At 47.4% G+C, this 15,450-nt stretch overlaps 5 protein-coding genes across 5 annotated transcripts; 3 read left to right on the top strand and 2 right to left on the bottom strand.

Annotated features, from left to right (window-relative positions):
• Positions 1 to 495: 495 nt before the first annotated feature.
• Positions 496 to 2,779, top strand: sly1 (syntaxin-binding protein; the record flags this gene model as incomplete). Its single annotated transcript, XM_057137981.1, has 4 exons — positions 496 to 532; positions 598 to 820; positions 887 to 1,269; positions 1,317 to 2,779. 4 exons carry the CDS (start codon positions 496 to 498, stop codon positions 2,777 to 2,779), a joined length of 2,106 nt encoding a protein of 701 aa, XP_056998446.1.
• Positions 2,780 to 6,198: 3,419 nt separating this feature from the next.
• N7520_004045 (uncharacterized protein) lies at positions 6,199 to 6,606 on the top strand (the record flags this gene model as incomplete). The annotated part of the gene is made up of 1 exon (XM_057137980.1): positions 6,199 to 6,606. One exon carries the CDS (start codon positions 6,199 to 6,201, stop codon positions 6,604 to 6,606), a length of 408 nt encoding a protein of 135 aa, XP_056998445.1.
• Positions 6,607 to 7,408: 802 nt separating this feature from the next.
• N7520_004044 (uncharacterized protein) lies at positions 7,409 to 9,721 on the top strand (the record flags this gene model as incomplete). The annotated part of the gene is made up of 6 exons (XM_057137979.1): positions 7,409 to 7,687; positions 7,748 to 7,770; positions 7,838 to 8,334; positions 8,385 to 8,759; positions 8,812 to 9,028; positions 9,076 to 9,721. 6 exons carry the CDS (start codon positions 7,409 to 7,411, stop codon positions 9,719 to 9,721), a joined length of 2,037 nt encoding a protein of 678 aa, XP_056998444.1.
• Positions 9,722 to 10,904: 1,183 nt separating this feature from the next.
• On the bottom strand, positions 10,905 to 12,239 carry N7520_004043 (uncharacterized protein; the record flags this gene model as incomplete). Its single annotated transcript, XM_057137978.1, has 5 exons — positions 10,905 to 11,278; positions 11,334 to 11,398; positions 11,451 to 11,860; positions 11,921 to 12,028; positions 12,087 to 12,239. The coding sequence occupies 5 exons, from the start codon at positions 12,237 to 12,239 to the stop codon at positions 10,905 to 10,907; spliced, it is 1,110 nt and encodes a 369-aa protein (XP_056998443.1).
• Positions 12,240 to 14,474: 2,235 nt separating this feature from the next.
• On the bottom strand, positions 14,475 to 15,326 carry N7520_004042 (GLTP domain-containing protein; the record flags this gene model as incomplete). The annotated part of the gene is made up of 4 exons (XM_057137977.1): positions 14,475 to 14,820; positions 14,894 to 15,012; positions 15,067 to 15,125; positions 15,185 to 15,326. The coding sequence occupies 4 exons, from the start codon at positions 15,324 to 15,326 to the stop codon at positions 14,475 to 14,477; spliced, it is 666 nt and encodes a 221-aa protein (XP_056998442.1).
• Between the last annotated feature and the right edge of the window lie 124 nt (positions 15,327 to 15,450).

Below are 15,450 nucleotides of genomic sequence, written 5' to 3'. Positions count from 1 at the left end.
GCAGAGAATATGCAGGCTCCTATATCAAGAGCCACTCTAGCATCATAGCCATTCGCTTTACGAAGAAAAGGGGGGAATTGGGGGGAGATGATGGGGTGATGTGGATGGAGAGATTTGAGGTGGAAGGGGAACAAATTGCTTGAGCAAGGTAAGTAATGCTCTGAACAGGTTTGATACTGCGCCAAGGAACTTCATTCGTCAGATGATCAATAGATTACCGTATTATAGTACTGAGACAGTAAATACATGCAAGTTGCTGGTGACATGTCATACATGTGATACAGCCCCCCCGGAGTTTGCTCAGTTTGTCTGATTACCTCATCCCTGGTCGGGCCACGCTTCATGCTTAACAGGGAAAGTGGCATATCAACAAGTAGAAATCATATCTCTTCGAACTTTGTTCACCTTCAGTTGGAATTCTTCTTTTCTTACATGCTTTGAAGTATTTCTCAACTCCCTGATTGTCTTCTTTAAGCCCGTGGTACCTGGTCTGCCATGGCGCATCCAATGTCCCTCCGAGACCGACAGGTCGGTAGGTGATTGCTCAACATTGTCCCCCAAATTAATGAGCTTTGGATTGCTGACTCGCCATTCAAGCCTCCATTCAAAAACTCTTGAATCTAAACCATGATCCTCGCCCTGCAGAGGACTCTCATGATCCCTCTGGCCATGGCGGCCTCATCTCCCACTCCACCCCGATCTTGAATGAGGATGGCGATCCGATCTGGAAGGTCCTGGTCTTCGATGCCATGGGTCGTGATGTTATCAGCAGTGTCTTACGAGTCAATGATCTCCGAGCGTGGGGAATTACTATTCACCTGTTAGTTATTTTGATCCTGGACCCTGCGCATCAGTAGGCGGAAGTACATAACTAACATGGTTCCAGGAGCATCAATTCTCAAAGATATCCCATTCCTGACGTCCCCGTCGTGTATCTGGTCGAGCCAACCGAAGCGAATATTCAAGCGATTTCCCGCGATCTGTCCCACGGCCTTTACTCCCCCGCCTACGTCAACTTTCTATCCTCCGTTCCTCGGCCCCTCCTCGAAGACTTTGCTACGCAAATAGCTGCATCCGGTGCCTCGGAGCATGTGTCCCAAGTCTTTGATCAGTATCTCAACTTCATTGTCGCAGAGCCTGATCTATTTTCCTTGGGCATGGGCAATGACGCATACTACAAGATCAACAGCGGAAAGACGACTGATGAGGATCTGGATGCGATCGTAGACAAGGTGGTCAGCGGCCTCTTTAGCGTCAGCGTGACCATGGGTATGTATTCCATGTTCAATTCATGATCATCAGCTAAAACTCATTAGGTTCAATTCCTATTATTCGATGCCCCAAAGGTGGTGCGGCAGAGCTAATCGCCACGAAGCTTGACAGAAAACTCCGCGATCACATTCTCAACTCCAAAGACAACCTCTTCTCCGGTAACCAACGAGCCTTACCAGGAGTACCTTCGACGCGTCCCGTATTGATCATTATGGACCGAAACGTCGATTTGGTGCCTATGCTCTCACACTCCTGGACATACCAGTCTCTGGTGCAAGATGTGCTGCAAATGCGGTTGAACCGGATTACATTGGATGCCGACGAGCAGGGCTCAGGCAAGAGCGGGAAGAAGGCATATGACCTGAATAGCAATGACTTCTTCTGGCAGCGGAATGCCGGTGCACCATTCCCTCAGGTCGCTGAAGACATCGATGCCGAGTTGACACGGTACAAGGAAGATGCAAACGAAATCACGAAGAAGACCGGTGCTTCTTCTATTGAGGATCTTCAGAATGATACCAGTGCCTCTGCACAGCACCTTAAGGCCGCTATTACGCTGCTCCCAGAGCTGCGAGAGCGTAAAGCTGTACTCGATATGCATATGAACATCGCTACTGCCTTGCTGAAGGGTATCAAAGACCGACAACTGGATAATTTCTTCGAGATCGAGGAGAATATCACAAAACAGACCAAGACGCAGCTTTTGGAAGTGATCAATGACCCAGCTAAGGGCAGCAACCCGACAGACAAGCTGCGCATTTTCATTATCTGGTTCCTCAGCACCGAGATCGAGCTAAACCGTACAGAGATGACTCAATTCGAAGAGGCTCTCACTAACGCCGGTGTTCCCGACATTACGCCTCTCGCATACGTCCGACAAGTACGCGAAATTACCCGCATGACCATGATGACAACGGCCGCTCCAGAGCAGCAATCCTCTGATATCTTCCGTGGCTTCTCATCACTCTCTAACCGCCTCACAGACCGCATCACATCTGGTGCGCTCGGTGCCAACTTTGATTCCCTCATCTCCGGCGTGAAGAACTTCCTTCCCGCAAACAAAGACCTCACCGTGACTAAGATCACCGAGTCTATCATGGATCCAGCCGCAGCGTCAAGCTCCGCTATCACGAAGACCGAAAACTACCTCTACTTTGACCCACGCAGCGCCAACGCTCGCGGCGCCATGCCCCCTGCCTCGGCTTCACGAAACCAACAGATGCCTGGTGCAATGGGTGTATCCGGCCCAGGGACCGGCGCCACCTTCGGTCAACGCCGCCAGGCCTTCAATGAAGCTATTGTCTTCACTGTCGGTGGTGGCAGTATGGATGAATACGGCAATTTGCAGGACTGGGTGAAGCGGACGAGCGGTCAACAGGCCGACGGTGCAACTGCCGGTACTCGTGCGCCTGTGGCCCGACGGAGGGTCGTCTACGGAAGCACAGACTTGATGAATGCGAATGAATTCTTGAAAGACTCGCTGACGCCATTGGGACAGGAGAGTTAAATATGCAAGTTGCTTTGTGGAACGATCACGGTAGATCCAATAGTTGTAAAACACTTATAATTCAAAGCCATATAGGCAACTTATTCCCCTGCCTACTACAATTGACCGCAAATTCCTGCACTGTAAATCCATGAAAGCGCCTCACGTAAAGAATAACTGGGATATTGAATCGTTTAATTCGAGAACTTCTCTCTCTTATCCCACCTGCACCTGGAAATGACTCATTTACGCCTAACATTTCTTTTTCTCAGCAGACCTGTTGTCAGCCTTATAGGTTTCAAGATAATATGTTGTGTCGGCTAGTGGGAAGCCATAACGGCACAGGCTGTAGGACATCAATCTTAAAATGGTAATCTCTGCGATATTTTACGGAGTACTTACTTGGTTGTGGTTGGTCTGAGTCCCAAGAGGGTCAATAACATCTCCGCTCTCTTGGGGAGCTAAGAATGGGCGCGAAGCCTATTGTTTGAGAGGAACACCCAGGTCGACTTTTCGCAAAGTGATTATCCTGTGTCTTTACACCATACCCGTGCAGGCACTCCCCATCCACGAAGTGACGGGTCATCAGATAGGAGTTGCAGGGTACAACATATGAACTAGCCTCATAGAAGGTCAACTTCAGGAGAATTTGTCCAGCAGTCTATTAGTCTATTAATGCAATTATATCGCTGTATAAAGTACAGAGAGGCTGAAGATAGCAGTATTCGTAAATGCGTAAAGCTCACAAACAGACTAGTATATTGAGGAGAATACTCTCGAACTTATGAAATTTGATAGCTCTGTACCAGGTACAGAAGCGAGGTTCTTCAAGCCTTTGACTCAATACAGCTACATTAATCAACCATATACTGCAATCATCGTGACTGTTCATTATATGATGAATAGTACGGAGATAAAGGTCAAAACAGGGCGTGATATTGAGACTGAAGCATGGTACACTAACTACAATGAACGGTGATATCAAACTCCATAACGCATCAACAGGCACATTTACACCCTTGATTTTGTGCTTCATCATAGGCTCCGCAACCGAATTCGCTAACCCCGCCATACACAATCTCTGCTTCCACCAAACACCTCTCACGATGTGATACCGGGGAGATGCCACTCCTACATACGTCTGTCAAACAGGCTCTAATCGCATTGTTGCATCTGGTAAATTGAGCTGAATCGGTGGCGCACGTGCCAAAGCAAACATCATGAGCATTACAGCATCCCTTGAAACCTGGTACTAGTGCATTCAGTCCTTCCGACATAAGAACATCGAATGCACTTTTCCCGCTTGGTCCACAACCATTCGTTGTTATGGGTCCTGGTGCCTGTACCACTCCACCTCGGTGGGCGCACTGTGCAAGTATGGCCGGTTGACAGCTGAGACTGCGACCAGTATACCCCTGCACAGTACAACTGCTCGAGGTGGAAGTCGCAGTCGATGTTGAAGTTGGTATTGCAGTGGTGATGACACTAGGGCAAGTACAATCCCCAGTATCAGTGCCATCCAAACCAGAACAAGTTGCTATTTGCACACCCGTGAGCACACCAGCACCGTTATTCAGACAGATCATTTCCGGGCAACCCGCGCAGTCGGCTGGGAATAAGTCAATGCACGTCTGATCTCCGATTGGGCAATCAGCAGATAATATATGCTGGCAACATGCCTCGGAGTTGCATGAAAGCCCTGCCAAGACACATTCGTCGGTGTTACATCCTATGCAACTTCCTTGTCGTACACCATCAATGATAGAACAGGAATTAGGGCCGACCAAAGCACATGTTCCTGGAGGGTATGACTGCGCGTTCGTAGCCTGAATAACTGATGATAGCCAGAAGACCCACAATATGCCGTGGACGCTAATTCTGAATCGTGCAGTCTGGAATGGCATCATATGGAGTAGCCTGATCACCCACGTAAGATTGTTTTCGCGTATGCTGCGAGGTGTCAGGGGCCTTGCCAATATAGACCATAACCAGTGGTATTTCAGGGAGACTTGTTACAAATATTTTTATGATCTTGCCAGTATCGGAAATAAGAATTTTCGTGCCTGTGAAGGCCGATCGGTCGCTTTGGGCGTAATTTGTTAATGTGTTATGAGTTTGGAAAGACTGCCACGAAGGGGTGCGAATCTCGAGCTATTTGACCCTATCCAAGTTTACTACCAACGGAAATGAAGAAGTCGGGCAGTGGTCCGCATTATTAACAGTTTCATTACCATCCAATTGATAAAGTGAGCAAGCGGGATAATAAGCTAAATGTGATATCACGACTACGTTTGTGTTAAGTGTTTATACGAAGGAATGAGACTTTAAAGTTAGATCTGTCACATTAAAACATGTTCCCAACTAATCTATTCACTTAGCTAGAATGAAATTCAGGATACTGAGAACTATATAGGGCTTTGATGATTAAGGAGATACTGCTGATGAAATCGGACCAAAGAATGACAAGACATATGCATGGCTCTAACAAAGCTCTATTATAGTGGTCAACTTTTCTTTTCATTTTTCTAGCAGTATATTTGAATACTTTCAGAAAAGTTTGATGGTCTGAAAGTTTTTACGACCGAATGTTTGGCCCTAAAAGGAATTTATCAACGCAGAGCTCGGTAGTTTTACCCAGTAGCATAGAGGAGTAAAAGCTTCTTCTTGATCAAATTAAAAAAAAAAAAAAAAAACTAAACATAAAAGCACCACAGACCACTTCAATTAGCTTAAAAAGATAACTTAACTAGTTCCCGAAGAAGTCAGCGGACCATAAATAGAGTTCAGGCTATTGAAGGGCCGAGGTCTTGTTATCGCAATTAAGCAGACAGAATTACTCTACCGACCAAAACAGCCCCATACACCATCTTTCAAAAGACCAAGAGTTGATGCGTCAAATTTGCGCCATTGTCAGGTTCTAGATGTATTGGTATTTTGGCTCACCATCGGCTTTTGCGGTGATAGAAATAGAACCGAAGGGAAATCTTATGTGGCCAGCCTCAGACTATTCCACTCGGGGGAGGCAACTAATGTAAACCTTCCCCAGCATGAGAGCTTTTCACGAATCAAATAATAGGGGAAGTGGATCAATGGTGGCGCGTATCTAGTTCATCTTGGGTCCCGACACCATCATCCGCCTCCCAAGGCGATACCCTTATATCACGTTCTCTAAAGATCAATCAATCAGACCATGTTCCAACCTCCAAGATTTGAGGGTTGCATTTTTCCTCCGACGATCGAACTATCTTGCCCTGGCTCATTGACAATTTACTCCAGAAATGTGATGTCACACAAGAGTCATGACTGTCACATCACACGCCACGAGTACAGATATAAGAAATCGGCCCCTGACATGTTATCAACCTTTTCATTATATCTCATCAAACATTTACTTTCAACTCTAAGTTTTATCGTCTCGAAAAGAAATCTATATCAAGATAATGAGTAACCGCATCAACGCAACGGACACTTGCTACACAGGTGACTGCGAGCCAAATGCTACATGCGAGACCATCGAAACAAATGATTCGACCGGCACGACATATGATCTCACAACATGTTGCGGCACCTCTGAAATTGGCGCCGACGCCACCGGTCTTAGCTACGCTGCCGATGGATATGACAGCGGCTACGGCACAACAACATACGATCTCGACACCGGGGCATATGATCAACACCTCGACTACCGTACTGCAGACTCGCAAAGACACCACCGCGAGCGCCTCGACTCCACCGGCACATATCGACACAGGGATGTTGACAGCCGCGATGATGGAACCACCCACGTCCATCGGGAATACATGAACCCCAACACGGGTACCAGCTACCACCGTGACTATGAGCGGTAAATCAAAACAATGGTAATAAGTTGGAGGTGCGTTGGATTTTGATCCAACTGTCTATAAGGTCACGATTTACGACTAAAAGAAAAAAAAGCAATCTCCCATGAGGGGAAACAAAAAAACATAAAACAATTCAAAATCGACAAGATCAAGAAAAAAAATTGATAACATGCTTGAAATCATCAAAATATTAGCTCGTTCTTGTTTCAATAATTATAAAACAACAAAATATCACGAACGTTACGCATTCATGAATACTGCTATCTTCAGCGATTCTATATTGTGTACCATACAGCGATGTAGTTTCATTAAAAGACTAGTGGACTAATGCACATATTCTATGCCCCAAATTTGGTCAAAATGTGACCAAGCATAGTAATCAAGTGAAGAGGAGTATTAGGAGTACTCATACTTATGGCTCTATCATTTCGCGGGGCACCTAGGACATTAATGATTCTACTATACCTCCTACACCATTCACCTACCCAGTCTTCCACTCAGCTTCCTACCATATCTTCTGTCCTGTCTCCTACCGTGTCTCCTACCTTTTTTCTACGCTACTGGTTAAATATTCAAAAGTACTCTCCAAATTTATAAGTAACGAAATGGAAAGAAGAAAAGGTTAGAGAGGGGTTGATAGTCCAAATATGGTGAGGTCTATTGGATGCCTGAGGGCGGAAAAACAAGGATCCACTGTATGGTCACCAGCCTCATCAACTCCAACTGTCCCACCCGGGCACTTAACCCTGCCAACCCGATGCTGGGCAGATAATCTTCTCTTACCCCAGCTTCCCATGTCCCCGTGATCATGTCCCGGAGGACGTTGGGTGGAGGTCGTGTTCTAGGCACCCCGACCGCGCTTTCATCAGCCCCGTCCCCGTCCCCGCAGCCGAAGCCGAAGCCAAGAGTGCTCTCGCCAACCGCCAGCAGCGTGTCCCTCAGCTCCCAGACGTCCATCTCGCAGTTCTCAACAGAAACTCAAGATCTTACTTCACGCATATCTGTCGAAAATGGTGACACTTCTATATCTGCGGCGCCGGCGGCTCCCGGAGCTCAGCTCTCATGCCCGATCTGCAGTGAGGAGATGGTACGTTTAGCTTGTCAATGCACTCTGGGGACACTGCATACTAACATGATTGATGGGCAGGTTACTCTCCTCCAGCTTAACAGGTAGCTTTCGATCCCCCTCTCCGATTCATACCCCTAAAGTGGATTGCGGCGATTAACATTTGTCAAGACACCTCGACGACCTCCATCAGAATCTGGAAGATGACCGACAAGACGAGGTGAAGGATTGGTTCAAGGTGCAGATGGAGAAGGCGAGGAAGTTCCAGCCTCTAGCTGTGCTGAATCAAAAATTGAAGGGTCTGGATGTCTTCGAGTCGAATGAAAACCAAACGGCTCCAATCGTCGGCCGGCCTCTAGCCTCGTCAACCCACGCAGGACCGTCCGATAATACACCTAAACTTGTCGATCCGGAAGACCTCATTACAAAGGAGCACTGGCAAGTCGGTTATATTTATGACACCTGTCTGGAGCCGTCATGCGGCAAACGCCTGAACGGCACCAACGGCTGCGTCAATTGTCGGAAATGCGGCAAGCTATTTTGCGATGAACATACCATGTATCAAATGAAGCTATCTCGGTCGGCTCAACCTGAACCAGTGAGAGGCATCTGGGCTCGGGTGTGCGAAACTTGTTACAAGTCAAGGGAGGGCTATAATGACCATAATGGTATGCATTTCCTGTCCTTCCTGCAGATGCAGCAAACTTATAAAGCTCAGGCGCAATAAGGGACCATACGCAAACGTTCAAAAACATCAGGAAACAGACGGTGGACAAGGCTTTCCTGGAGGTTTCCCGACTCGAGAAACGTTTGACTCGGCTCACCCAGCTGCTTGCTGGTCTGCCACCTGATCAGATACAGTCCAGTACGACCAAATTATTCCCCATGCCCTGGCAGAGTGATCAGCGAAAAGCTCTAGAGCAGACCATTGTCAGCTGGCAAGACGATGCCAGTGTTACCAGGTGTCCTTTCTGTCAGCAGGACTTCTCGGGCTACTCTTTTCGGAGGCATCATTGCAGAACTTGCGGGCAGGTCGTCTGTGGTGATCCTAGTACGGGCTGTTCAAGCGAGGTCGGGCTAAGTATCGCACCTTGTGAGTACTTCAACCTTCCCTTCAATATGGCCATTTGTCTAATAGTTTCAAGTGTCGAAAACGTCGGAAAAAGCCACAGCGGATCGCATGATCAATATAGATGTTCGACTTTGCAAGGATTGCAAGTCAACATTATTTGACCGACGTGACTTCCAAGCAGATATTTCAAAGAAGCCCCCAGAGGTTAGAGCATATGAAAACCTGGTTCAGTTTGAAAGAGGCATCCGTCTCCATCTACCAAGATTCCAAAAACTCCTTGCTGCATTACAGTACGTTATGCCCATATTTATATTTACCACTGCTAACGGCATGATAGGGACCCGAGAAGACCACCAACTTCAGCACAGATTGCAGATGCGTCTAAGGTCCGCAAGCGACTTATCGACTCATTCTCAAAGTACGATGTTGCAGCTAGACGTATCCGCGATTTACCCACCAATTCCCCCACTCAACAACGCTTACAGAAAGCGATATATCAGCAAGCCAGCGCTTTCCTTCATCTTCATATGTTACCTTTGAAATCTCTCCCTAAGGTCCTCAAACACGCATCTCCATCGAGAGACCCTGTACCCAATCGCACTTCCTCCCCGAGCACCCGAGTCAATGGGTCACCAGCCCCCAAACCACAGGAGTCTGCGCTCGCATCCATTGCTTTTAACAAGCGCCTTGCCACCAACGGTAGCACCGCCAGTCTCGCCAGCGATACAAGCAGCGCCGTCTCCGCCCTTGAAGCGGAAGAGAAATCCCTAAGAGAGCGCCTCATCGTGCTAGAGGAGCAGAAATTTTTCGTGTCCGAAATGATCGCAGACGCCAACCGTCGACGCAAATTCGACGAAGTGAGCAGTCTTGCTGTGAATGTGGAAGACCTGAGTTGCGAGATTGACCGTGTCAACGGCATGCTTGCCAGTCTGGACTTTGAAGGTGTCTATACGGGTGGCAACAACCTGCAGGTTAGCGGATGAACCTCATCCCTTCCCGTGCAACAGACGACTTGTGGTGTCTATTCAATTACCATCTTTTTTTTTTCTTTTCTGCTATTGTTCCCTTCGATTCTTGATGTTGTGACAGGCGTTCTCGAGCACCTTACGGTGATGTGCATAGCATCGGGCGTTTAGCGGTCATTGAAGGAATTATAATCAAATGGCCAAACAGCTTTAAATAAACTAATCCAGTCGTGATAAGAAATCATTATAACAAATAAACGAGTTAGCTACGTACGCAGCTGCATGTAGCAAAGTTAAAGCTGCATGAATGCTACACACAGAATAGAGTTGCCCCAACCAACGTTTCAGATTTCACCAAGGAAACTCTATCACAGACGAAAACGATTGAAGCAAAGGTAAAAAAAAATAATAAAAAAAAGAAACAACGCTGTTTGCCAATCTTCAAAAAAAGAACCGAACGCGGGGGTCGAACCCGCAACCTTGAGATTAAGAGTCTCACGCTCTACCGATTGAGCTAGCCCGGCTGGGCTTGTGGTGGCTGAGAGATTTGTGGCTATATTAGGTAAAGAATTTAGTACCGAATAAAAGAGTCAAAATAAATTTTAGAGATTCTCTAAAAAAGAACCGAACGCGGGGGTCGAACCCGCAACCTTGAGATTAAGAGTCTCACGCTCTACCGATTGAGCTAGCCCGGCGGGCTTGTTGTATGGCGATAATATTATGGCATGATGATTGGAAAAACATCTTTACTTTTCTTGGGTTTGGCTTCCTCAGCACCAAGGTTTCGGAAAGGCTTCCGCTGTTGGATTGAACTATTTTTAAAATGCTTTTTTGGTTTATGTTTCGCGATAACCTGTTAGAAGGTGGCTTTGACATGCTTAGATGTCAAAAATTCACGGATTACTGGTGTTCAACGTTGTACCTATGTATGGATGGAGCATTGACGTGATCACAATATATATCTTGAGGGTTATAAAGGTTGACCCACCTAGCATCCAAAAAATGTATGAATGAACAGCTGATTCAAATAGATACTGAATTACCTGATGAGCCAGGGCGTTGGGACATATGCACCTCAAGTGTTACTTCCAAGTCTGAATGCAATGGATTGTAAAGTAATGACTAATTTAATTATTTGTACAGCTTAAAAGGATATAGAACATTAGAAAGCACAAAAACCCACCCAAGAACCTCTGAAACCCTATGAATCGTCCTCCGAAACAAAGAAAGTCTTTTGAACATTAACACCGCTAAAGAAGGTCCCCTTACCGGGATTCAAGTCCTCCTGGCTGCTTGAGCGACTATCGTGATTCGAACCATGAACGGTGGTGATCACCGCATGTGCGTCCTCCGGATCCAGGTCCGGTCGCCAGTACCGTGGACCCGAGGCATCACCGGAGCGTGCTACATTCACGCTATCCAGGGGCATACTGCCACCGGTGCGCTTGCTTCGAGTACCGACCGAGCTGGGGTCACGGAACCAGCGGAAAAGAGGTCGGAGGGTGACCAGACTACCTGCGGCAATACCGAGGCCGGCTTCGACGTTGGACCAGATGGAAATGTTGGTGGTTGCGTCTGTGATGGATATTAGAATTGAAAATCCATGCTGGATGAGTTTGGGCAGACTTACAAAGGAAATCAGTGTCCTTGTAGTCGTGTAGGAAAGGAATGCGAATGATCACAGCTGCGCTCGCACTATATGAGTTGGTTAGCCGAAGTACAAGCATGTATGTGGAGTTGAACATACACGCATCCCATGCCAAGAATGCCAGCCAAAGCAGCCTTGGTCCGGGTGTTCATTTGCAAATTCCAGACGAGGGAAACAGGAAGAAGTCCCAGTGTAAGATCACAACATGTGGCGGTGACACTGTAAACATAGGCGATATCGATGATCCCGTCGAGGTTCACACAGCTGCCTGGGACGATAACAGGTGGTTTGTTATATACGCGGACTCGCTGCCAGAAATATGAGACCGGTGTACATTGTAATGTCAGCATGAACCAGAACACCAAACCAACGATCGTGGTGATGGCGACAACGCCCCATAAGATCATTCGGTGCAGCTTGGAGACGGTGAGACGGAGTAAGGCGAGAGCAATTGAGATTTTGGCGATACTACAGACCCAAACGTAGCTGGTTTGGCCGAGCCACCACCACTGTAAAAAAAGATCAGCTCAGCTTACATTCAAGTATCCAAGAGAGAACATGATACATACAAACATGGCGGTTTCCATTGTACCTCGCTCGATGAGCACTTCCGTCCTTTGGCCAATGCCGTAAAGTGCGCCAGTGAGTCCACATAGTGCGAACAGAATGTTCAGTAGCTATTTGATCATTAGTCACATGTCAGGCGTCCAATGTTTTGGGGAATTGTGATCTTACCATAGCAAATACCATCAGGGCATCATCCCAGCCAAAGGCCTTGACCAGCTTGATCCGAACAAAACATCGCAGACAGACTGCAATGAAAGAAATACCCAAGAAGATGGTGGTGACAATAAAGATGGACAGACTGCGACCCTCCAGTGGAAGCATGATGATCGCAAGATACGAAATCAAGGCTTGATCAGTTCCAATTCATGTTCGCCCGGAATGAATCACTATATCACAGATTTAGATGAGACCTCTGAAGCCACCTTTGAAACCCCACAACAGAAGGGTCGACAGCTGTCTAGAGGAACAAAAAGGAAGAAAAAAAGAAAAGGAAAGAGATTGCACGATCACAAGCTTAGCATTACGATCCGGGAAGTGGCAAGATAGAAACGCCAAGAGTGCCTCGTGGGTGCTATTATCCGTGTTTATGGATAAACTTAGGGGGAAAAAAGAGTGAAAGAAAAAGAAGAAACGACTGAGGCTCCAGGAAAGATATGCGTATAACTAAAGAGAGACATAAATGACTAGTTCCATCAATGGGAGGGAACTGACCAGAACCCTGGGAACTTAACCAGCCGAAGGTTCCATGGTTGTGTGGGGTCTCACTCCCGCTACGGAGTCTGTTACTTCACGGTACAAACACTGGATCTGGGATTTATCCATCAGGGTTGTCATCACCTGGAGAAAAAAAACATATGCTAGTATGTTTCACTTCATCCGTGGACGGCAGCAACATATGCGGAGAAAATTGTCCGCCGGTCTCCGACTCTTGACTTGCTTGACAGCGTATAACCATTCGGCAGAGTTCTAGCCTGCCGCTCAGACCCACGCCCCTTGGACACTCGAGGGTTTCATGAGCATGGACGGGATCATGTTGCATATTTCTGTCCCGAAAAAAGCCTGTTCGATGTCCCCGCCAACGAGCGATGAGCTCCATGCACCAAGTGGAGTAGTCGCCTTGGCAATTTCATTATGCAGAACCGAACCGGGCACCACCACCACTAGTCTCTTTCTAGACCGTTGCCGCTGTTTGGATGGACGAAGCGTTAGATCGATTTCCCCCACCCCCTGGTCTTAGATTTTCCTCAACCCCCTATTTCGGCAATTGGCGGCGCAAAGCATCCGGTCGAAGGCATACAAACACGTGAGAGAAACCAAGAATTGGAACCGGCAAGGTTTGACAGGAAAATAGTGACAAACTATCGAACTGTCAACTATCGAACTGTCAACATGTGGGCATGTGTATCCAATCGATCTGGGTGTCTACCGGATACGCATCGACGATATTGAATCGAGATCGTATATGCGTTGCACTGTACTCCGTAATTATCGTGGGTCGAGGCAAACCCGTTCAGTGCACAATGACCTGGACTTTCCCCTGCCACGGACTCTCTCCTGCCACAGACTTTCCCCTGCCACGGATCGGCGGGAGAAAAGCTACTCTGTTACCAAAAGCGAGGCACGATCTGCAGTTCAGTGGGCGGTCGGAGATTACTTACTTGACCATCGTCGCATCTCCACTGTTGCCCTCGGTCAGAGTGGATCTTTCACACTTGGCTAGCGATCGCTTGACACCTCTGCCACACAATGTCACTAATAGCTCACCCGTTTCATGGCGTTTATACTTAGGTATGCAATAGGTGGAGTCAAGGTGGTTAAAAAATGTGGTCCTTCTTTATATGCTTAAATATCGTGAATATATCCCATGATTCATGAACAATTCCATTGTGCCCGGGGAGAACATTAAAACTTTTGAGACACCCGTTGAGGTGGACCGAGTTTAAATTACATGTTCGGTCCCTTATGAACCAGCTCCAGACTTGCTAAAATTAACCCGGCAGTGCAGCGCCATAACCGCGGTACAGTCCAGCCCCTTGAGAGCTATTGAACTCCATAGGAAAGAAACTACTGATCTGGAACCTTGGAATTGGGTGTTAGCGTGCGTCCTTATCATTAAACATTGGAAACCTTCTATGTGCTTGCTCGTGGCTGAAGCTAGCGCGATAAATGAAAACCAATAACTCTAGAATAACGCAAGTTGAATTTCGAGCTAATTTGCTAGCTCCGACAATGAAGCACGACAGCTAAAGACACACCGGTTGTACTTGGGTTGTCCAGGTCATCTTTAGAACCACATAAGCTAATTTTCATGAAATGAAAAGAACCTTGGAGTTGGTTAGGATCTTGGCTGCAACATAACTGCTTTTGATAGCCCTGTCGAAAGCGAAGTCATATATATGGATTGCACTCTAACGTTAACTGCTACAGCCACAAACAAACAGCGCATTCGCTATATCAAATACTCGATGTGCTCACAGAGCAACATGTTCAATATGTACATATCAGATTCGCATTGGGGACGTTCCCGGTGATCCGGCCGGATGCCTCGCAATAAATTTACTTCCATTGGGCCTCGGGGGAAGCCTGGAAGGTCTTCAAGATATTCACAACCTTCTCCAGAGCCTCAACCTCCTTATTCAGACCGGCAAGTACACGGGCCTCAACCTCAGGGTCCACCTGTTCCTTCTCGTCCGCGGCGGCCTTGGCGTTCTTATCATCCACCTTACGGATGAAGGTTGTCCGGTAGGGACAGAAGCCCATGGCAGCGTTGAAGACGCCCTTGACAATCATGTTGTGGTGGGGCTTGAGGGTGTCGCCGTAGGCCTCCTTGAAAGAGACAGTGAGTTGTGCGGAGGGGTTGTTGAGGTTGTGGCGGAGAGCCTGAACGGTGAAATCGAGGCCACTGAGAACAAAATATCAATATCTTGTTGAGCACACAAGCAACTGCTTGTTTGACTTGGAGATGGATAACTTACCGCACCAACCAAAGGAGTCCCTCGGTAGCCTTGTGCTGGCCAGACTTCAACTCATTGCGGACAAGGTCCTGCAAAGTTACAGACTCAGCAGGAGCAGCATCCTTTCGCTTTTGCACTTTCTGTGATAGATATCAATATCAGGAGCTGGGGAATGAGGGGCAGGGGCGACGAACCTCGATGTTGGTGTTCAAATCAGCAATGACGCGGTTGAAGGTAGTGGCGCCAAGGATATCTAGAGAATAGTGGAGTCAGAACAGACATTTATTTGAGATAGGACTGGGAAATACTAACCAAAGAGAGTGACCAAGGACCGAGCAGCCTGGAGGAACTCCTCAGTGTTGATGGCATCACCATTGGCGGAGTCAATGGAGACATTCTGGAAGGACTTGCCCTCGATCTTTGCGAGCCAATTGGTATCAGGAGAAGCAGCCATGATTGCGATGATTTATGAAGAATCAGAGTACAGTAGAAGTAGAAGCAAGAAAGTGTGATAACCAACAAGCTGTCCCTCACCGCTGCCTGCCACGTGAACCAATGGCGGGGCAGCATGCATATCA

This window comes from Penicillium odoratum, assembly GCF_028828045.1.
Source record: "Penicillium odoratum strain IBT 22623 chromosome Unknown utg000003l_segment0_segment0, whole genome shotgun sequence".
Lineage (NCBI taxonomy): Eukaryota > Fungi > Ascomycota > Eurotiomycetes > Eurotiales > Aspergillaceae > Penicillium > Penicillium odoratum.
This window is presented reverse-complemented; position numbering and strand designations above follow the sequence as displayed.